The 24,158-nt window shown below is 44.8% G+C and overlaps 1 protein-coding gene across 1 annotated transcript in view; it reads left to right on the forward strand.

The window, feature by feature from the left end:
* LOC142558285 (dermonecrotic toxin StSicTox-betaIC1-like) overlaps positions 1-24,158 on the forward strand; it is a 52,955-nt gene that overhangs the window by 27,128 nt on the left and 1,669 nt on the right. Inside the window, exons 3-6 of the mRNA XM_075670439.1 lie at positions 138-266; positions 686-691; positions 3,066-3,191; positions 19,894-20,134. Of these exons, the coding sequence (XP_075526554.1) occupies positions 138-266; positions 686-691; positions 3,066-3,191; positions 19,894-20,134 (502 nt within the window). The remainder of the gene's footprint in view (positions 1-137; positions 267-685; positions 692-3,065; positions 3,192-19,893; positions 20,135-24,158) is intronic.

Genomic DNA, 24,158 nt, shown 5'->3' on the forward strand with positions numbered 1-24,158 from the left:
GAGACTGACGCGTCTGTTAAGTCGGATACAATTTTTGTAAGAAATGTGCTTTAACCATGAATGCGCGATATCTTTTAGTGTAAAATGTCTCGCTGGAAACGCAACTTTCCGAATTTGCTTGTTCTCGTCAACGTAAGGTGGCAAGTTCACCGGCAAGTTGCAGCTCCTTCACATCAACGCGAAGGCCGGAAACCTTCTTCCTGGCAAGAAATACGAAGCCGGCATCAACTTGGCCAAAAGCTTATTGCGCTACCTGTGGAACAACGGTTGGTTCTTTCGACTTCTATCCAATTCAATTTTCATAATACTCCCGATTATTGCACTTACAGTGCCCGAATGAATGTGAATACACACTCATCATTCCCTATTGTGCAGGCGCTACTCCGCGCAGTCAGTTACCAGAATTATTTCTTGAGTGCAGTATTCATATTATCCGCGACAATATTGAGCGTAGAAACGTAATAACAACACCTATGACACTGCATAGTGAACGCTATTAAGGTGGTTATTGCGTGATATCGCATATTACCTAAAGTTAATTAAAATGTTCTGTGCAGTTACAGGTTGCATGATTGAAAAAAATTTTGACGCTGTGCGTGCCAAAGGAACGACCTGATAATGAAGCTCCCCGTAGTGGAGGACTCGGGGAAATTGGACCACGTTGTGTTGAAGCCGCCATGGCCAGGATCTGGTCCCGCGACCTCGAGCTTAGCAGCCCAACGCCATTGTCACTAAGCAACCACGGCTGCTCGGTTGCATAGTAACTAATAGATGTTTTCGTTATTGCATTCACTATTTTTATGACATTAATTTTTGTTTGCCTGCTAGGCCTATGCTCTAAGCTAAGAATATCAATTATCGTCCCTTATATACCATCTCCTCTCGCAACATATCGCACAGATGAGCCGGTGAGGAATTTTTAAGAAGGCAGCAAAGTAGACATTTGTGCGAATATTTTGCAAAGCGCAAACAAGGAACACAGCACAAAAGGAAGGTCATTCACAGGACAGGCCCCTGTCCTGTGAATGACCTTCCTTTTGTGCTGTGTTCCTTGTTTGTGCATTGAAAAATATTTATCAGTTATGCACCAACTAGGCCCACAGAAAGTTCTTCTAAGCAACATTTCTGCCCCTCCCCCCCCCCAATCAAAGCTGCCTCTCTATCTCCTCAGATTTTTTCATGGTGTGGAACTGATTTTTGTTCTTCCAATATTATATAGGACAATTTTTTATTGCAATTTAATCGTGTTCTTTCTTCAATAAAGACGGTTAAGGGCAGTTTTTTGTTGAGTGGAAAGAATCGCATGTTTTTTTTTGTTGTTGTTGTTCCACACAACAAAGCCTAGCAATATAGCGAATTTTATCAAACATAAGAAAGCTGTATAATCTGACTGCATTTAAAAATAGAGAACTTAGAGTTAGTGAAAGCTGGTTCATCAAGTTAGCCACGTAGATTTTGCAGAGGCACTATGCCTTAACCGTACAATTTCTAAAGCAGCTGTCATTACCAATAGCGCAACCAGGACTACACTACCGAGGATGTTACCAGTGTAGAAATCACTCTGGTTCCAATTTTTGTCTGTTTGTTCCACGTTGCTTAAGACAAGAGATTATTTCAGTACTGTTCTCATATTAAAATACTCCCATAATTGCCGCACTAGTTGGTGCTGCTTTTGTTAGATGCCTATTGACCCTCATTGATTTAATGCTCACCTTATTTCATCTTCCTCGGAAAAACAAGAGCCTCAGGCGACGTAAAAATTTAATACGGACGGCTGTTTCCTAACCTGAGGCTTATGTTCAAAGAAACTCGACCGAAACTGCATATATAAACGCACCTGAGAATCCGCAAACGCAAAGGCACAACGCAGGCAAATAGAGCGGGCGAATACGTTACACTTCCTTGCTGCTTGCCTTTTCCAACAATTTTCTTTGACAAGCGATTATCAGTAACTCTGCCAGAACTGTTATTCTAGCTCTTAAACTAGCAAGGCATAAGAGGGAGAATCAACGGCGAATATCTCAGCAAACTTCAGTTTGCAGGTGACGTCTTGTTCGGCACGACTGGGGATGAGTTACAACTAATTATTGTGGACGTTAACATAGAGAGTGTAAAAGTGGTGTTGATTAATATGCAGAAGACAACAGCCTCTAGAGTCTGTGAAGGAGTACGCTTACTTAGGTCAATTACTAACAGAAATACTAAAGAATAACATTTAGAGAAGAAAAAAATGAGTTGGAGTGCGTACGGTAGATATTGTTAGACCCTGACTGGAAGCTTGCCACTACTTTTGAAAAGAAAGTTGCACAATGAATGCATTGTACTGTTGCTAACATATGGGGCAGAAACTTGGAGATTTACAAAGAAGCTCGAGAACAAGTTAAAGACGGCGCAAGGAGGGCTGGAACTATGAATATTGACGTAGCGTCGAGCGACAGGAGGACAGCGACGTGGATGAGAGAGCAAATGGGAATAGCCGATATTCTAGTTGACATTAAGAGAATAAAATGTAGCTGGGCAAGTCATCTAATGCGTAGAGTAGATAATCGTTGGACCGTTAGCGTCCCAGAATGGGTGCCAAGGGAAGGCAAGCGCTTTCAAAGACGGCAGAAAATTAGGTGCGGTGATCCAATTAGAAAATTAGCAGGCGCATGTGGGAATGAGCTAGCGCAAGACAAGGGTGATTGGAGATCGCTAAGAGAGGCCTTCGTCTTCCAGTGGACATAAAATACGCTGATAATGATGATGATAATGAACTGTTATTCTTTCCTTATAAGAGAATTCACAGCAGTAGAGTTTTCTGAAATATTTTTACAGCTCTGCCTCCCGTGGATTGTTAAGGCAGCACTGCCAGATCCTAGCTACTTAGCCATGTCGCCTTCGCCACTGGTTCTCTACGAAAAAATAGCTTTTTTAACGCTTGCCAGCAAGGGCGTCTAGTTATCAGTAACTTTACCTTCGAACTTCATTGCGGGCCCTCTTGCCATTGCACGTTTTTGCATTCTTGTTAACAGTATCCACGTTTTAACTACCAAAGTTCATTGTCATTTCCTTACAATGCGCAGTTACGTCCCAGAGCAAGCTGAACGTGATCCTGTCTGTCTTCACAACGCTGGACAAATACATCATCTCGGGAGCACTGGATACCATCAAGCGGGCCGACAATTCCTCGCAATATCTCGACCACGTGGGTAAGGACGGTACATTTTCAAGCTCCAGAAAACTAGCAATACCTCCAGTCACTTTTGATTTGATCTTTTATTTAAACTGAATAGTTTTTTTTTTCGGCTAGCGTCTTCCATAATTAGACGTCCACGGCCAGGAATCTCGCCAGAGCGAAAGGACAGCCCGAAAAATGACATAAGTCCCTCTAATTCCCTCTAATTACCGTGCTTTCCGTCGTGATAGACCTACTAGAGGGGGCGGTGTTGCAATTTTAGTGAGACAAGATATTTCGGCAGTTCTCCTACGTCAAGCTGATAATCTTGAAGTGATCTCTCTAAAAATTGTATGCCATAATGCTTCTGTTTTGATTTTTGCTGTTTACCGCGCTCCCGATTCCGCTCCGCAATTTCTTAATGATCTGCGTGATCACATGGCGAATTTTGTGCACGAAAAAATTTTTCTGATAGGTGATTTCAATCTTCCGGGAGTTGACTGGATTCACGGAACTCCTAGCGCTGATGTTAATATCAATAATGAGCAGTTGCGTAATATAATCTTGATGCACAACTTGCAGCAAGTGGTTACTGAGCCAACACGAATTAGCACTACTTCTGCCTCAATACTTGACCTTGTGTTTATTAGCCGGACTTTAGATAATTATTCTGTCTCTGTTGAACATGGCATTTCTGATCATGAACTTGTGGCTTTTTCTTGCTACCTTGATCCTCTCAGATCTACTCATTGTAAAACTATTACTGTAAAAGATTTTTCACGCGCCAGGGATGAGAGCATACCGGATTATCTTGACTTTCGTCTTAGCAGTTTTGGGGGACATGACACCGTTCAACTTTGGGATGAATTTAAGAATATTTGTACGCACTGTATTGACAACTTTATTCCAAATAAAACCAAGAGAACATATAGAGCTACTCCCTGGATGACGCGTGACATAGTGCACATAAAGAGAAAGGCCAAACGACTAAGACGACAGGGTCTTTCTCGTGACATAGTAGAACCCTACCAAGCAAAATTAAATGAGGCTATCAGTGTTGCTAAACTTCGCTATTACCAGTTCACCCTTCCTAACTTCATCAGAACTGCTCCTTCCAAGTTTTGGGGTTATCTTAGTAAAAAAAGTAAATCAGTTGACCATATTATGCATGAGGGAAATCCTGTCGTTGCTAAACAAGATATCGCTGTTCATTTCAATGCTTATTTTAACAGTGTCTTTTCGAACTCGCCCGTTTCCCCTCGTGTGAATGGCGTAGCACACAACAACGATTTTAGTTTTATTTCTTTGTCTGGCGTCTTTTCTATGCTTCTGAATATTAAAACAAAATCATCTCCTGGGCCTGATAACCTACCAAACGTGTTTCTTCACAGGTACGCTGAAATGCTATCTCGCTTTCTCGTAATCATCTTTCGTGCATCCCTTTCATCGGCGGTGCTTCGTAACGACTGGCTTTCTGCTCGTATTGTTCCGATACTAAAAACAGGCGATCCATCACTAGTGGCAAAGTATCGTCCCATTTCACTAACCTCAACTTGTTGCAAACTTTCAGAACATATTATTGCTTCTGAAATCAATAAATTTCTCGACGATAGAGCCATTCTATCTCCTATGCAACATTGGTTTCGAAAGGGCCTCTCCACTGTAACCCAATTAACCACTGTAGTTCACAGCCTCGCTAGCACTATCGACAAATCAGGGCAAACTGACATCATATTCTTGGACTTCAGGAAAGCATTTGATCTTGTATCGCACGCAAAGCTAATAGAAAAACTTGAACATTTCAACATTCCTTCACATCTCGTAAATTGGATTCGCGCTTATATTTCTAACCGTACGCAATTCGTAGTAGTTGATAATTGCTCTTCCAGCACCCTTCCTGTCACTTCTGGTGTTCCTCAGGGTAGTGTTCTTGGACCATTATTATTTAACATATATATTAATGACATTGGAGACACTGTTACTCAACCCGTACAAATAAAACTGTTTGCTGATGACTGCCTCCTCTTTAATGAGATCACTTGCCGACAAGATCAAGTTATTCTAAACTATAACCTTCAAGACATAGTAGCTTGGTGTGCGCGCTGGGATATGCAGCTTAACATTGATAAAACAGTATTTATGTAGATCACTAGAAAAATTAATAAATTGTCGTTTACCTATAGCCTAGCATCCAAACCTCTTACGGAGGTGAATGAATATAAATACCTCGGTGTTACAATAACCAGTAACCTTAGTTGGAACTCGCACATCTCCCATCTTTGCGACTCGGCTTTTAAGAAGCTTTGCTACCTCAGGCATAAATTAAAACACGCTCCTTCTGAAACCCGTGTTATCGCCTACACCACTCTTGTCCGTCCTAAGCTCGAATATGCAGCTATTGTATGGGATCCCTATACTAAAGCTAACATCGATGCGCTAGAAATGATACACGTAAAGCAGTATGGTTCATCTTCTCTAAATATCGCTCAAGTGATTCTCCAACTCAGTTAATGGCTGAACACAACATTCAGTCTTTGCAACTAAGAAGGAAAATTCACAGGCTCAAATTTCTCTTCTTGCTGAGTAACAATATACTATCTCTTTCTCCCAAACCTTACATAACACCCCTTACTGCCCGCCGAACTAGACATCGCCACGCTGCAGCATTAACGCCTTATAATGGTAGAACCAATGTCTTTATGTCTTCCTTTTTCCCTCGAACAGTAACGGAATGGAACAGCCTACCCTATAACAAACTTCTCAGCACTGACTCAATAGCGTCTATTACTATCTAATATTAGTGCTTGTTCTTACGAAATCTCGTTTCAATTTGTATCGTTGTGCAATATTTATTGATTTGCGCGTTGTAGTAATTTTGAATTATGCACTCCTCCTTTTTTTTCTATTACATTTCCTGTGCTCTGAAATTGTGCTTGTGAAACAGCGTTTCAATTTGTATCTGTCACTCTCTATGCATTATTTAGAGGTGCTTTACTCATTATGTAATTGTACTTTCTATTACATTTTTCCGGAGCTTTTTTTTACTCCTTCGTCAATCTATTGTGTTTTCTTTTTGTATGTACCTTTCCCCTCCTGCCTGGACCCTTTAAGGCCTGCAGTACTCCTAAATAAATAAATAAATAAATAAATAAAAAGTCCAAAACGGAGAGACCTCTCGCTGATTTATCTCTGCTACGCTTACCCACTGGCAGCGCCAGTGCATCTGTCACGACTGACACCGCTCTCAAAATACTGAGCGCCAGCACTGGCATAGGAGATGGCAGAGAGTAACGGAGGGAGAGGAGTAAGATTTCCGGGAGTATGTGTCGCTAATGTTTTACTGAGACGCACCTGCCCTCGTGCGAGAACTTGGTGGGATCCGAATCTTTGAGGCCTAACCACATGGAGCACAGCATACGCGTATGCTTGCGCATACGCGCCTCGGAGTCAGTGCGCATGTGAGAACGGGAATGCTGACCGGGCGTGCGATGCGTTCTCGAAATGCCCGTTTCATTAGGAATAGATGAAGTGCTCTAGACTACATTAATATGAACTGTTGGTGTGTGGGCTTGAGAAAAGTTTACTGCGAACCTCATTAGGCTACCTTATCTCTAGATTTACTTTGTCGATATCAGTGGCACTACGTTCTTTTTCACATAGAGAAACAAAGTTTAAATGTGTACATCCGCGAAACAGAAGCCATCTACTTTCAGTACCCACGATATAGATGTGTGTATGCCAGTCACGTAATGTCGGCGCACAACCTGCCACTTCTGGAGTGTACGCTCATATTTGGAACGGGCAGATGTCGGCGCCACCCGTGCATTTTCCTTAGAGGGACACGTGATTCGTATCCAGGCGCGTACGATCAGCCCCGTGTGGGTGGGCCTTTACATGATGTGGTTGATAGTGGCGCTGCGTCTTGGCTGCCCACCGCGTAGGTTGACGGTTATGCAGCAGGTTCTTCGCCGAACTCCGCTGCGCGTCCCTTTGCGGTGTTTGGTCTGAACCGAATGGTCTGAAGAGTGTTGGGCAACCACGAAGCAACCGAGCTGACAAAGAAGCGCACATGCGCAGCCATCGCGATGCCATCGTTTTCACGCAGTCGTCGTTGTATTGTTGTCATGTCACCGTGGTCCTTCGTCACGCTGCCATCACTACGTTGTCATCACGCTGCCATTGTCGTCAAACTGTCGCAATTCCATTGTCGTCCCGCCGTTTTGATCGTCTTGCCATCGTCGTTGCGCCATCAACCCTGTCGTCGTCATTCCATCCTCGTCGTGCCGTCGCCGTTTCGTCTCCCCCATCATAGCCACGTTGAAATGGCGTCTGCCCAAATACGTAGACGATAATTAGAAGGGCAATCATTATGCGCTCCGATCGATGTCATCAATTTACTTCGAAAGTAGCGCTGATGAGTCTATTTGATTTATGTTGTCTGCCGAAGGCTATTCGCTTAGCTTGAAAATATTATTCGTCCGTTTTTGGACGAATATTTCAACATATTTCCAGGCATCCAGTGAAACATGTTTTCTCGTGGGAGTAAGAGACGCTTAATCTCGTTAACCTCTCTGCCTTTCACCTCTTGTTTTGTTTCCTCGTGGAAGTGTCAGAAATGCTGCAACGTTCGTATTCTAACGCTGACTAAGTGTTCGAGAGTGAGCCGAGATGTATAGTGGCTGGATGGTCGCCCCTAGTACCTATAGGTGGTCACGTGATAAAACGCCCGCAAGCCGTGGAAGGGAGGCGCTGGTTTAGCACGCCTCTCCTCCTCTGGCCGTTGCTCTAGCCCGGTCTTGCGCTACCCTCGCGCTGTCTTGGAGATAATTTCCGATGGGTGCAAAGCTTGGGGGGCGCTGAGATAGCACAAGTTCAAGTTTCGGAGACGCTTTGAAGGAAGAGGCAGCAGAAGCGTTCGGTCCGCTCTGTTCGCGCCCTTCATGACCCCAACGCTGTGACAGCGAGCGTTCGCGGTTATTCAGTGAGATGTGTTTATGTTTGCACGTGCGCGCGTGACCCCGTGCTTGCTAATTTAAGGAGCAAGCGAATGTTTACTGCAGTTTATTTAGCCGATGAAGCTACGAACCTTGGTTCGTGCAGTTGTTCGTGCAGTGGTTCACGCAGCATTGGGGTGAAACTGCTACATCTTTTGTTTTATATTTCTAGAGGGGTGTAAAAGCAGTGGTGCGTACGCTAATATTTGTTTCTTGTTGCGGAACGCAACGCACTGCAGTAGCCCAGTGGCTTTGGTCTTGCGCTGTTGAGCTCGGGGTCACGGATCCAATCACAACCGCGGCAGTCGCATTCCAATGGGGGTACAATGCGAAAACGCGCGTATAGCGTGCATTCCGTGCACGTTAAATAACCCGAGCTGCTGAAAATGAATCTGCAGTTTTTCCATTACCGTGCGCCTTATAACAAGATCTTGATTTCGGAACCTAAATCCTCAAGATTTAATTTTATGTCGCAGAATTACTTTTACAATCGACACTGTTGAGTGCGCCTACTGAACTTTTCATCTCGTTGCTTTGCTTTCTTTAGTAGCCAATACCTTTTCTTTTACACTTTCTTATGGTCAGAATCCAGTGTGACAAATCCAGGTCTTCGTTAGCACAGGAAACCAGCTATCGCTTAAGCATGTGAGATATTAGCAAACATGGTCAAGGAAAACCAATATTTAGAGTTAGAAGTAATTGCAGAACATGACAAGGACGAACGAATGATACACTGCATTACAACCAGGCACAGGAACCCGAGAGCCTGCCTAAACCAGAAGATGTTATCTGGTAATTCTTCTGCATTATAATCTTTCTCTCGCCAGGCTCACCTCGAATATCAGAGGAGTCGCGACCTTCCACGGCGACTCTTCGCCTGCTATTGAGAGTCAAATGACTCATGCACAAATGTTGACTCTTGTTTTGTGACTTCCGCAAAAAATGGGTCTTCGGAAGAAAAAGGAAAGTCAAGTTGCCTTGACTCACTTTTTACTCTCTTTTTTCTTAGAGTGTCTTCCTATTGTGTCGGTGTGAGAAAAGGGTTGAAAAAGATGACGACGACACTGTCAGGGGTCACTCGTCATCATTATCATCACCAGCCTATTTTTATATTCACTTCAGGACGAAGGCCTCTTCCTGTGATCTTAAATTACCCGTGTCTTGCTGGCTGATTCCAACTTGCGCGTGCACATTCCTAATTTTGATCGCCCAACCTAATTTTCTGCCGTCGTCGACTGTGCTTCCCTTGCCTTGGCACCCATTCTGTAACTCTAGTAGTCCACCGGCTGTCTACCCTAACTATCACATTGCCTGCCCAGCCCCTTTTTTTTTTCGGAATGTGAACTAGAACATTAATTATCCCCGTTTGCTCTCTAATTTGAATTGGTCTCTTCCTGCTTCTCAACATCATACCTGACGTAATTTGTTCCATCGCTTTTTCCCCGGTTTTTAACTTGTTATCGAGCTTCTTTGTAAAGCTCTAAGTTTCTCCCCCATATGGTAGCACCCGTAGAGTGCCATGATTGTGCACGTCTTGGTGTCTTGCAAAAAGTGTTCCGTATATTCACTCCTTGATTTGCGCAACAATATATTTTCCTCCTGCAGACAAGAGACAGGTTCAGCAGTGAAGCATACTAAAGTAATATCCAGCCCCAATGCATTGTCCTATAGACTGCAATAATACGTCCCCGCGTCTTTGAACCATCGCTGTGCTCCTCGTTCGCTTTCATCTTTCGCTGCGCTCGTTCGCTCGGTTGAGCACCACCGCCGCCGACGCTCGTCGCAGGAACAGGCACCTAACAACGGTGCTCTGAATATCATATGTCAGTACACACTGGCTGCCCTGGCAGCACTTCAGTGTTAGTGAGCATGATTACCGGATCTTAATATTTTTATTGCGCTTAGTTTGTCACCACCCACGAGAATCTGTACAGTTTCATAGGAGCTGGGCTGAATGTTTGGTTCATGTCAAAGTATAACACGACAACACTCACAGTCTTGAAATGAACACAGAGAGAAAGGAACGTTTATTATTTGAAGCAGTGTCCCGACCGAGGCCTGGTGTCACCCTAAGATGGGAAGGCTCCTTAGTCCAGGAACCCTCTGGCTTCGACTGCCCTCTTGGTCCTGGCGACGAGTCGTAGTTGATCTTCCAGATCCCAGAGCGTGAGCTTGACCTCCTACGTTTCGAATAGGTGGTTTGCTTCTTGTGCTCGTTTTACGTCCGTTTCCGGTTGCATTTCGCTGCCTTCCTGCCACGGGCATTCCAGGAGCAAGTGGGCCAGAGTGTCGGGTACGCTGCAGAGTGGGCAGAGGTAGCCGTGGAGCGTCGGGTAGAGGCGATGCATTAACGTTCCGTGAGTGTACGAGTTACTTTGCTGTTATAGATGGATCATGCTTTCTTCCCTACCGAGTTTAGGGTGCGGTGGAAGGTACACTCGACGCTCGAGCCTGTAGCGTTGTAATTCTATCGCGCGTCGGAGAGCGTGTGGGGAGATGGGAGCCCGGCTGACGTGCTCACGTGCAGACGCGCGGGCCGCTTCGTTCTCCTCTAGTCCCTCGTGTCCGGGTACCCACGTTACGCAGGTGTACATAAGCGCAGGTGTACATAACATAACCGCTGCATCTGTGCTTGTGGTGGTGGCGCGAGCGATTGCCGCTTCTTCTGCCGTTTCCGGGTTGCGTGCCCTGACGGTTGTCAATGCTAAATCGCAGCCTCGGGAGTCTACGACGCTCAGAGCGTACGCGTTTCGATGCGGATACTTGGCGCGTCGGTGTAGCGGGCATTCGAGTCATGCTTGAAACTTCGTTTGATGGCGTTAGCTCTAGCCTGTCTTCTACTCTTGTGGTATAAGGGATGCATGTTGCGCGGAACAAGTATGATACAAATGAACTCTCGAACGTCCGGTGAGATTCACTCTTTCATGTCCGTGTATGCGACGTACGTCTCGCTGTAGTTCAGGTGTCGGAGTACTGATCTCCCTGTGGAGGTGAGTTTGAGTCGTTGCAGTTGCCTGTTCTTGCGCGCTTCGGTGGTCTCTTGCCACGTGTTATGGATGCCCATCGTAAGGAGACGTCAAGTGGAGGCCATGGCGGGGAGTCCCAGGGCAACTTTGATTGCCTTCCTTATCATGATGTTGGGCTTTTGTATTTCAGCGTTCTTCAAAGCCAGATACGACGTGCCGTATGTGATGCAGCTGCTGAGCAGTGCTTGTATTATTCTTAGCATGTCTTGCTCACCCGCTTCTTTGGCTTGAGATCCTCTTGACGAGGTGTAGTAGTTGCGAAAGGGTGCGTTGTAGTCTCGGTAGGCTAGCAGCTTCCGATCCGTCCTTGAGGATGTGGAGTCCAAGTATTCGTATAGTGTCGACTTTAGGGATTGTTGTCCCGTTGAGGGTGACACTGGGGTCGGGCTCTTCGTAGTTGGTGGCCGGCCTCTCGTTCTTGCTTTCAGGACGAGGTGCTCAGACATCTCGGGCGCCAGCGGAGGCCGCAGTTTCGGAGATAGCTTTCGATGTTATCTACGACTCGGTTTGGAAGTAGGAGGCTTTCTCTGCGGATGTTGCAGATCCCGACTGTTGCTGTGCGGTCCATCAGATAGTTTCTGACGTACACGCAGGTCCTGGTGCCGCAACCGGTGCCTTCGAGGTTGCTGGGAATCGCGTGTGGCTAACGTTATCAAAGGCTCCCTTGACGTCTTGAAATGGAAAGTTAGTAATTTTGTTGAAGTCCCCATTTTACCAGTGTTTAGATATAATGAAATGATGCCGTCAAAAACAGTTTTTCGCAGAGCTTGGCGCGCTAATAATGTAAAAGCAGTTTTTAGAAGCTTTTTTTAGTGCAGCTTAGACTTCATTTATAAACTGTTTCGCATTATTGTTTGCTTCCAATATAAGGATGTGTTCAAGTATAACTACACTCTCTGTGATAATTATGTACTGACACATAGGGACAAACACGAGGTTATGTTGAACGCATTGGTAGTGATGAAGGAAATCTTCAGTGTTCCAATAATAAAGTTCAATCTTGCATCTACATACTGCTTCTATGTATTCACCGTCTTTAGCGGAGGACAACCAAATGGACCATTGACCCACTTCAATGTAGAACAGGTAGACTTGGGTGGTGATAAACAAACAGACTTTGAAGACTCACATGTACCAATAACCCCCTGTAGAGTCCTGCTTTCAACACTTCGTGCAATTCTGCAAGTGGGTTTGCAAGATGCGATTCATGTTCTGTTGCGTCTGCTGCAGAATCCCAGTCTTATTCTAGCCCAATCTGTACAGTCATGCGTAGCAATGAACGGTCGTATAGGCAGGCTCCCAGGTCCTATCGGTGGCTCCATCTTCTCCACTCGGAGCTACATATACAGAGTTATATTAGGCATTGCGTAAAAAATTACTTGACAACACTTTCCTGAACGAGATGCGGTGCTGATAGCGGTGCCTCCAAATTTCAATGAAGCACAACTGTCGGGGCGCGACAGAAAGTATAACAACAACTCGGCAAAATACTGTTCGGTCAGCAGTTGCCATTGCTTTTAAGGTATTATTCTTCGTTTGAGTGTGATCCGATGTAAAAGCTTGGAGCGACAGCAGCTTGCAGTGGACAACATTGCTGTGTCTCCAGGGTCCACATGGAACACTTCTGTTTATTTCTTGTCCGATTCCAAGTCCTTCTCAACGCATTGAAGTGATATTTGGCTCCTCCACGCTTTCACTAGCACGAATAGACAACGAGCCACATGCCATTGCTTCGTCGAGTGGTATGCAACTGCTGCAATATCCGGCTAGTTGTTGTACCGCCCATGTCGGGTAAAATTGCATGAATAAGTCTATACGTTTTGCACGTACACGCGTCAACAAATTGATGCAGTCCGCATAAGGACTGTCCACAGCGCACTCCTACACGCCACAAAGCTTGCATGGCGCTTCCATCCCGCAGTACAGCAGTAGTAGAAATTCCGCCCACGTCTTATTGAAGTTCCGGTACTTCTGCTTCCCCATTTTGAAGCTTAACATGTGTGATGCCATCATCTATTGGCGCAACAACCCTTCTTTTCTTGGGTGGTACGTTTGAGTGAGCATCTTGATTACTTCTTGGACGATCCTTCTCATCTGTAGTAGTCTTTCGTTTTCGTACTGGTTCATGAAGTGTTGCAGTATTAGGAGTGGCTGGCCCTCTGCTTCCACAGGAACTTGCAGGATACTGGAATTGTGTCTACTCCGGCACTAGTAGACCCTGAAGAATTTGATTGTTTCCACTAAAATCTTTACACCTGCTTCGATTCGTTCCGCCACATTCTTTTTCGAATAGGTTTGCTACAATTTCACTGTCAAATTGTCCTGGGTGACAAATATCTTTGGTGGTATTGCTATTTTAACCTTCCAATGCCTCGCAGAATGCTGCAAACGTTTCGTCCAGTCCGTCCGATGGCCACTCTTGAGTCATGTTTAAACGACAGCGAGAACCCTCACTTATAAGGCCACTTGCTTCGCCTACTCAAGGCCAAGGTGACGCCTACGTAGCTGATAGAGCAGCTCTCAAGCAGCTTGTAAAGTTTTTTGAATATATTGTGAGTCTGCAGATCTAACAATATCCTTATTGCCGGTTTTCAAAGCGTATTCTTATGCGGCGTAGTGTCTTCGCCTTGTCGCGTCGTTGAGGTCTACCGGATTTCCGTCCTTCAGGAAATTACAAGGGCCCGTGTAACAATGGCAAGGTAGTACTGAGATACTGATAAGAAAAGTATGTGTTCACCCTTTTAATATAAAGCTTATCAAGGCCAGCTGGTTGGAACCATGCTCAGCTAATACACAGCAACAACCACCCACACTACGTGCAACTCGCCCATGCACAGAACTAGATTCCCTACTGAGCTCTAAGCTAGAACCGCGACCCCAAATTGGCACCCCCTACATTGATAAAAAAAAGTAGCACTATAGCAATACCTTTATTTACCAATGTACTTTGTTGTATGAAACCTCGCCGACAAATAAAGTGGCGAGGTTGTAAACAACGAAGTACACTCAACATAAGTGCCTTGCAATATTGTCAAGAAAAAAAGACACATGATGTGTGCGACCATAGAGAATTACAACCCAATTTGCAGCGAAGCTCCTTCTTTCGAACAGTTGCGAAAAGTTTGTTTCCTCTAATTATATCGCATAAAGTTGCCCGTATACACGACTGTTCCGTTTGAAACTTTGGCCGCGTGTAATGCTTTGGAGCCCTTCTTGATGAAATTTTTAAGAAGCCAGTAATTCATCAACACAGATGTTACTTCAACATAACATTTGTCATGGTGTCGTACCTCCCTTACCCCCCACCCCTTCACCCAATTTTCGCTATATTTGATATGTGGTGAGTTCACAATTCTCCCAGGGCAACGGGATAAATTTTACTTTGTTCGTAAAACACATTTATACAGCTCGGAATCGCTTACATGCGTAATTTACTGCAAATGTCATAATAAGCCTCCTGTCTTTGAATTTTATCTTCATATTGTCCACACCACCCTCTTTACTTTCGCAAAGTATAAACAAAGTGTCTTGTCTAGTTCATCGAGGACATCGCTGAAGCCATCTAGGTACATCCTTTTACGCATGAAAATGCGGAGGGGGGAGGGAACAGCGGCTCAATAATTATTTGCAACGCTACTAACGGGACCCGGAACGTAAAAATCTTGTCGCGCATTGCATTTATCATGACCCGGCCCTCATCCTTCAACGGTATATAAATCTGTTGTAAACCACAGCTATGTTGCGACCCTGGGAAGCATAGCTGAAACTGGCCATATCCCACGCTCGTGCATACAAATAATAATTTTTTTACAGAGGCTGTTTGTTCCAACCACATTGCACTTGGCACTGAGAGTTTCCATAGCGTACCACCAATGTTCGCTAAATTTTGTCTTGGTGGCTTTTATAGTTCCGCCACGGCAGCAGGCTCAATTCTTCCCCGCTCGTTAGATACGCCCATAACACGCTAGATTGCTTGCATACGTACTTTATTTCGAACACCCCCATTAACCATTTATATTGAACCTCACCTGCGCATCGCCCATTAATTTTTCTTTACATTCACCAAAAATAACGAAGAGGCCTCCATGAGTTCCGTGAGAACACCAGGCGAAACTTATGTATCACGCATGAAAATGTAAAAAGTAATAGAAATGAAGGTTCAATAGTTATTCGTATCGCTTGTAAATCAGCCAGAAACGTTGAAATTTTGCGACACAGTGTACTTAAAATGCTGGCTATTCCTTCAAGGTGTAAAACACCTGAACCGAAGAGTTCTCTTGGGACATTGGAAAACCTAGCTAATAAATGCAGCGTTATACTTTGGAATACTTGCTTACAGCATTTTAAATGCGAAGCATTTATTGGCGAACATGTGCTACTTTGACAGTGTGCATCTAGCCGCCTACTTGTTGGTGCTCTCATGGTCGTTTTGTTAAGTTGGTATGCACGGAAATTGGCATAGTACGAGAAGAGTGTATGACAAACATACAAGATAGGTTATGACATGAATATCATGACATGTGTGTCATGTAGGTCATGAAATAGCCGACTACGTCTAAGTGCTCTCATGGTCGTTTCATTAAGTTGTGATTAATAAAGGGAAAATCGGACATCCACCAGTTCGTAGCAATTGCTACAAAGAAAACCCACACGGGTTCCTCGAAAGAAAAGCCTCACAAGTGAAAAAAAATTCGTCCTCGTGCGGGACTCAAACACGAGACCACCGCCTTTCTGGGGCAACCGTTCTACTATCTGAGCTATCCAGGCGGCTAGCAGATGTCAGGGCGAAGTCGAATTTGTGAACAACTCGAGGCAAAGGCAACACTTTGACACAATAATAATGTCAAACTGTTGCGAGCTTCCACAGAATTATTATGTCAAACTGTTGCCTGTGCCTCGAGTTGTTCACAAATTCGACTTCGCCCTGACATCTGCTAGCCGCCTGGTTAGCTCAGATAGTAGAACGGTTGCCCCAGAAAGGCGGTGGTCCCGGGTTCGAGTCCCGGACCAGGACGAAGTTTTCTTCACCTGTGAGGCTTTTCTTTCGAGGAAACCGTGTGGGTTTTCTTTGTAGCAATTGCTACAAACTGGTGGATGTCCGATTTTCCCTTTATTAGTTACTTCTTTCCACCTTGCGGGTTTCCGCATAATTATTATGTCATTAGGTTTTTATGTACTAAAATTGACATTGTATGACAAGAGTGCATAGCGAACACAAATGATAGGTCATGACAAGAATATTATGATATGTTTGTCATGTAGGTTTTCAAACAACCGCCTACGTCTTGATGCTGTCATGGTCATTTCGTCAATTTGGTATGTACTAAAATTGACATAGCATGACAAGTACGTACGGCGAACATAAATGCTAGGGCATGACATGAATTTCATAACATGCGTGTCAGGTATGTCATGAAACAGCTGCCTATGGTCATCAACCAGCCGCCTATGTCTTGGTGCTCGCACGGTCGTTCTTTAACTTGGTAGGCTCCCTGCCCACTGCTTCACATCCGTTCCCACAGGGCGTGCGATCTGCCGGTTTTCTCTTCAAGCTGTGCTTGATTAACACGCATTTACAATCGCACATAAACTTGATGTATTGGCCACCCTATATTGGCAAAATTGACCTCAGTTGCAGTTGTAATTATGCCAGCGCAGCCGTCCAAGTTTTACACGATTCCTAAAACAGACTTATAACGCAATGGACCGCTTGCGTAGATATTCTATTAGAAAAAGCGCATTTCACTCACTCATTTTGGAGCATTGCCTGCATATTGCCCATACCATGCCCGAACTTTTCCCAGATATAAACAAGATGCCTTGTTTAGCTCACCGTATCTACGGTCTTGTATGATGCGGGAAAACACATGGAAAAACGAGGGTTTTGTAAGTTATCCGCAGCAGCTGCATATAAAACAGGAAAGTGAAAGTTTCGCAATGCATTGCGCTTGCAATTCTCCCTACTTTCGCGGAATTCGAAGCCTGTATCTTTTGGAGTTGTATTAGGAGTCGGGGAAACATTTTGACTAGCGGCAGTATGACACCCTGGAACGCTTGAATGCGTAACTTTCTACAAAGGCTGTAATGAACCTACCCAGAGAAAACGTATATCGCTCGTCACTAAGAACACAGCTTCGTACTTCGAATAAATATAAGCACCATGCAGCACATAGTTCACCTGCGATAACGAGGTAAAACAACTAAATCGTGTGTATAACGCATAAAAATGAGGAGAAAGCGAATATTCGGTGTCTCTTTTCGGAGCACATAAGCAACCTACACAGTTCAAGTTTCCGGTACACCTCTCCAAAAAGTGGCCTTCATTTCTTCAAGATATGTAATATCCGCTGTTTTTTGTCCTGCCGGAAAACACGTAATAGCGCATATAGCTCCTATTTAGAAACAGCCTGAAACTGAAATCGGCGAAATCAGAAATGACACATGCCTTGAAAAAAAAAATACAGGTCACTGTTCTATTGGACTAGAAATGGCTCTGCACGTTCGACCACGGTCATTTTCACGAACATATCTACGATAATTCGGGATTACACAATGAAATGCGACAGTTATACCTATAAGAGGTTTGATTATATTTTTGATGGTGATGAGACACTGAGACTGCAATGGCTTTGTAGACTGTCTGTGCACGGAGATTCAATAGTTTGAGCGTTTGACAATCCAACGATATCATGCCGTGACACACACCAATCTTTGGGCACGGCTGATTATAATACTTTAACCGGACCTCTCCCGCCCTCCCACAAGTTAAAAGTAGCTCTTCCATCCGCAGGTTACCTCGAACTTGCAAAGGCTTCCAGGTTCGTTGATCCCAGATCGTGAAGACTGCCTTCTGCGGCTCGAAGTGGCGTTTCGACCAGGAATCCACCAAGCCCATCGACCAGTGCGTCAAGTAGTAGTAATGAAGGAAAAAGGGTTTATTTTGCGTTACGCACACTGGCTCCAGATATGGAAGCCCACTTCATGCAGGAGCATATTAAACGTGTGAGCTCACATCAGGACACGTCAGCCCTTCCCGGCACGAGAGGTCTCCACTTTTAACACCGTCGTCTTCCCTAGGTGACTAGACTTAGGGGAATCTGATGACTTAATCGCGGCCAATCACAATCGTCGAGTCGGACGCAATATCCCACCCATGATATTGCACCGTTCCGGCGAACTCTGCCTCCGATGGTGCTATATATGCAAGGACGTAGCAATCTGAGAATCTGAGGTCGAAGCCGTTCCCTCGGTAGCATTCGATGTTGGGTCTTTTCATCATTGGTTCAGGTTGTCAGGTACAGGAGGAGGGGTCCTCTGTGGACCCGTCAACAATCGGTGTCAACCCTGCATGGACTTCTGGATAGGCGCTGAATAACGGCGGGGTTGCCTCGTAGCAAACGTCTGATTAATGCACTTAGCCGTGTTTAGATGTAACAAGCGACATACGAATGTGTGGCCGCAAACAACAACAGTACTCTCGATGCCAAATCATGAGGGTACAAAATGAGGTGTATCCCGCCGTCATGTCTCAAAAGAAATGTCTTGCAAGTTTACAACGTGCACCACGACGTGCGGAAGAATACGCAAGCGAAAGCAAGGGCACTATAACGTAAAGCTATTGCAAGCTTTTTTATTCCAGTTCTGCAATCAGCTCTCCACGATTGTTCAAAAAGTTTTCCGGCCACTCACCCCCGTTTTGCCTGTCTATCACGCGACGTCACGAAAAGTGTGAAAACGCGCCATCTGATATGGTGTGTGCACACTGATTATGGATGATTAGGCAAAAATAAAGAAAAATAATAATTTCCGATCGAATGCCTTTTTCACCATTTGTCCTCTGCTATCAGTCAAACGTTTTCGGGCTGCGCTCACTTCGCCTGTCCGTCACGCGATGTGACAAAATCGCGAAAACTCACTCCGTCGACGTCAAAGTAACATGTGCGCGTTAAAGACGCAAATATATGCTGAACAAAACATTTTCTTTTCCTGAATAGCCGAAGACTATCCCGGTACGAAAGAAATAGAAGGTGGTTGCCCGTCGATCGCTCTGATATTGGCTTCTCGAAGCTGCCGAGGAGCACGCACTTATTTGCATGTAATTTAAATTTCTGCATGGCAGTATAACGTTATCGAGCCCTTTCGGCATGTATACGGCATCGCTCTGGCAACACTTCTTTGCTGAGGATCTGTTCTGGCGGCATCTTTTACCTTCTGATGCACGCTTAGCTTGCGGTGGCTGCAGCCACCGCAAGCTAAGTCAGGGGATGCGGACTAATCCCAGACACCGGCACCATCCTCTTCATTCGGTTATCTACATTCACTCTGCTGGCTCGGCCCCATTGAAACCATCTCCACTTCGGCGAGCCCCTCGCCTCTTGTCAGCCAATTCAATGAGAAAATTTGCTCAATATAGGCAATACTATTCGCTCTGAATGCAAAAAAGTGAGCTCCTATAAGCGAGGAGAGCGTTTGATTTGGCTTCTCAAACAACGCTGCGGGTTACTGACCAACGCTTGCGTCGGTCGTTACATAAAATTAATGTCAGGAAACTTGGATAAAAAATGGACTGGAACAGTCCTGCGTTATGGGGCGCCATTTCACCAAATCGCCTACAATTCCTGCGCATTCGCGCACGTAAGCAGTCTTAAGTGTCTCTGCTGAACATTTTTTCTTGAGAACGCGAAAAGAACAACCACAGAAACAATTCGCTTCGCAGGTTTTGACATCAGTGGACACGAGTTGCTGAGCATCATAGCCAACACGTACGAAGAGCTGGGCATTTGGCAACATCGCTGGCAAGGTGATGGCTCGGCCAATTGCGTCATTGACGGCTACGGGGATTTACGCACGGAAGCAGTGACGTCACGACGAACGGCGGCGAACACGACGCATGACTATGTGGACAAGGCGTACGTGTGGACGGTTGACACTCCACTCAGCGTGCGTCGATTCCTGAGGTATGGCTTGTTTGCGTTATTCACGATCTTCGAGTGTGAACACGTGGGTAAGCACAATTAGAGTTACTAAGGTGCTCTTTCTTTTAGGAGGCAGACCTTGGCAACAATTTAAAAGTCAGTTCATCAACATATACCAATTCCTCAGTATATTGCAGGGTTCCGAAAATCCACCCCCGTCAAAATAACGCCATCGCCGCCAGGAATAGGACTCCTGACGTTGAGTCCAGGAACAGGACACTACACTCGTGGAGCCAATGCAGCGGCTGTTCTTTCAGGACAGTGTTTCGCGGAGACAGTGTATGTAAGACGTGACGATGCCCAGAGCTCTTCAAACGTGCAGTTTAGAGAACTCCCCATTGGTCGTGATGTCGACCAGAGTTGCCGCCTGGCGGGCACTGGCTAAACCACGGATAGCGTGGCATGGCCTCCGATACTGCGCACGCTGGCAGGTTTTTCTCCGGCCGACGTATTCGGTGCGCTCCCCAGCGAAAAAGAAAGAAAAAAGAAAAGAAAAAGAAATGTAATAAAGTGCGTGCGCTCCGCCACTTCTGGATGGCTCTTAGCCGAGGGGTCCAGCGAATGCGTAGACGGCCGTAGAAGGGACACCGCGAGAGATCTCAATGTGCGCATTCCTTGTCTTTTCGCGTGTTGCGGAACATTTTCCAAGAATACATCCCGTCCGAGTTCTAAGCTCTGCCTCGAACATTTTGACGTTTCAACCATCCCGTTCTCTAGCACCTTTTTTTTCAATGTTTTTCTATATTCTTATCCATTGATGTTGTGTTACTTATCATTATTAACTTATTTTTTAAAGAAATCATATGTACGTTCACACGCCATTCATTGTCTCCGAACTTGTAGTTTATTGTATACGGCGGAATTTAATTGTTGCTGCCTTACCTTACTTTGTTCATTTTTCTGCACTTATCGTTTCGGTGAGTCATCATTTGATATAAGAGTTGATATGCTATACGCCTACACTGTAGTGCGGGGATATTCGTGTAATTTTTCCTTTAGTACCTTACCGCGCGTACTTTTTTCAGTTCTTGGTTTTGATTTCAATTGTAGTTTTTGCAGTGACTGAACTATTACTGCACGCTGCTAAGTTGTGTCAATAAAGCTACCATTACGTTGATGTTTTGTTTTTGCTTTGTTGCATAACGCTTGTTTTACGTTGATCTAACCGTAATTAATTAGGGAAAATGAGACATCCACCCAATTGTAGCAACTGCTACAAAGGAAACCGACACGGGTTCATCGAAAGAAAAGCCTCGCAGTTTGAGAAAAATTCGTCCTGGTCCGGGACGAATTTAACTACAGTTTTCCACTTCCTGAAGGCTCTGTCAGGTATTAATCTATAAATATATTTTTTTAATGAATAAGATAACTTTGCCGTAAGCAGACACGTGATATGAGAGACGCGAATTTTTGTCTTTGGTATAATTAAAATTTCAGCCTTAATGTTCATACTAATGATCATGCCGTTAGATTGACATCTATAATGTACTAGTCATCAGCAGCAGCATCAGCAGCTTATTCTTTTATGTACACTGCAGGACGAAAGCCTCTTCCAGCGATCTTCGGTTACTCCTGTATTGTGCTAGCTGATTCCAATTTGCGCCAGCAAATTGCCTAATTTCATTACTCCACATTGTCTTCTGCCGTCCTCGATAGCCCTTCTCTTCTCGTGGCACGCATTATGTAACCCTAATGGTGCACCGCTTATAGAACTTATGGTCCATTTATTTATTTTAATGCCAACCAGAATATCGGCTATCCCCGTTTGCTCTCTGATACACACCGCTTTTTTCCTATCTCTTAAGTTACACCTAACATTCTTCGTTCTCTCACTGGTTGCGCGGTCCCCAAATTGTTCTCGAGCTTCTTTGTTAACCTACAAGTTTCCACCCCATTGTTAACAGCGGAAGAATGCAATGATTGTTCAATTTAATTTTCAACGACAGTGGTAAACTCCCAGTCAGGATTTGGTAATGCCTGCCTTATGGAGTCCAACCCATTTTTATTCTTCTATGAATTTCCTTCTCATGATCAGGATTCCCTTTGGATAACTGACCTAGGTAAACATGCTCCTTCATAGAATCTAGAGGCTGACTGGCGATCATGAACTCTTGTTCCCTTGCCCGGCTATTCATCATTATCTTTGTCTTCTGCATATTAATCTTCAACCTCACACTTGCATTGTCTCTGGTAAGGCACTCAATCATTTGTTGTAACTCGTGACTAATGTTCCTGAACAGTAGTGGAGAAGTTGTTGAGATATCCGTTGTTGATCCTCGCTCCTAAGCCTTCCCAGTATGATAGCTTGAATGCCTCTTCTAAGCATGCATGCATTGGAGATTCTTTGTTGATTGAAGTCAAGTGGTGCCCCGATCCAATAGAATCAAGGCGGCACGTGACTTCAATCAGCCAAGAAGACAGCTGGTTGCCTTCAGAAAAGTATATTCCACGATGGAACACATCCATGTCATCAGTCAGGTAATTTAGAAATCTGCGAAGTATAATCAACCTTTCTATTGGACTTCATAGATTATGAAAAGGCATTCAATTCAGAAGAGATACCAGCAGTCGCGGAAGCATTGCGTATTCTTGGAGTACAGGACGCCTGCGGGAATATCTTGGGAAATATCTACAAAGATTCCACAGCTACCTTATTTTCCACAAGTAGAAACGTACTTATCAAGAAAGGGGCCAGGCAAGGCGACGCAATCTCTCCGATATGTTAATAACCGACTCAATAATTGCATAATTTATCATTTCACGCATCTTGCACAATTTCTTGCTCCATCAAGCCGTGAAACTGCGGCACGCTGCAGGCAGTGGCAGGCGAACGAACGCAAAACAATTCGCGGATTTTCTTTTATCCGCAATAAAACCTTTTTTAAAGCTTGCTGCGCCTTAGCTGAAACATTCATTGCGTGTCTGCACTTTCAGTGACACTTCATCTTGAATATTTTCCTTTGAACTGGCACCCTTATTTCTGCGAATTACGATTGTTCGTTCGTTAACCAAGCAAACGCTATGCACGTAGTTCAAAAGTTCGGTGAAAGGGATTAGTGGGTGGCTGTTCATAATCTCTATCCATCTTATGACCAACTCTTCCAGAGATATACCACTTCTACATACCCACGTGGATGTAGTGGGAATATGTGTGCACATCATATATTAACGCTATTGAGAATAAATGCCCGCCAGAACGATATTTGCCCACCGCACACCTTAAGCTATCATTTCCTAATAGTAACGAAATCCTGCGAAATCCCCGTTTCTCTCGCGTCGTCCAAGGCGCAGCAAAAAAAAAAGAAAGAACGCAGCGTGCGAAAGCTTCCTCGACGCATGAAGAGTCCTCTCGACAGGGTTAAGGACCCCGTGTCGCACGAAATGCGACGTCTAGCTTCGAACGCCGCTGGAGCAAAAAGAATTCCAAACCACACATTCCCAAACGCGCAGGCCCTCTATGTGGCGCAAGGAAATTACTCAACTAATTGAATTTCCGAAGGTAACATACGTAGAAAAATCGTAAAGTAAGAGTTACACACAACTTACAGACATAATAGAGTCAGATTGTAATTTTAATACACGAGAAAACATAATTCTCTTCGCGAAAACTGAAAGCAAAACGCAAACACCTTTTTCAGTGTTTCTACTATTCATAAAGCAGCCATGGCGTCCCAGATTTGCGCGCCCAAATCTCAAAGGCTATGAAGCGGCGCGCCCGCTCCCCTGCAACATCTCCAGATGGCGCTCGCCTCCACCGCATCACGGCCCACGCAAGAGGCCGCGTTTCTACCAGAAAGCTCACCTTCGTGCATACCGTTCACCGCACGTTTCTCGCCATATATTACGTTTCCATAAGCTGCAGTTGCCGGGAAGCGTGAGATCAGAGATCTTCGAACGCTATCGCGTTGCACTCTTATAGACAAAGCTTAAGCGCCCTCCAATTTTTTTTAGAGGGCAGATCTTAGGCGCCTGTTTCTGCGTTGAGCGTTTGAGCGGCAGCATCCGT

Source organism: Dermacentor variabilis, chromosome 9 (genome assembly GCF_050947875.1).
Source record: "Dermacentor variabilis isolate Ectoservices chromosome 9, ASM5094787v1, whole genome shotgun sequence".
Classification (NCBI taxonomy): domain Eukaryota; kingdom Metazoa; phylum Arthropoda; class Arachnida; order Ixodida; family Ixodidae; genus Dermacentor; species Dermacentor variabilis.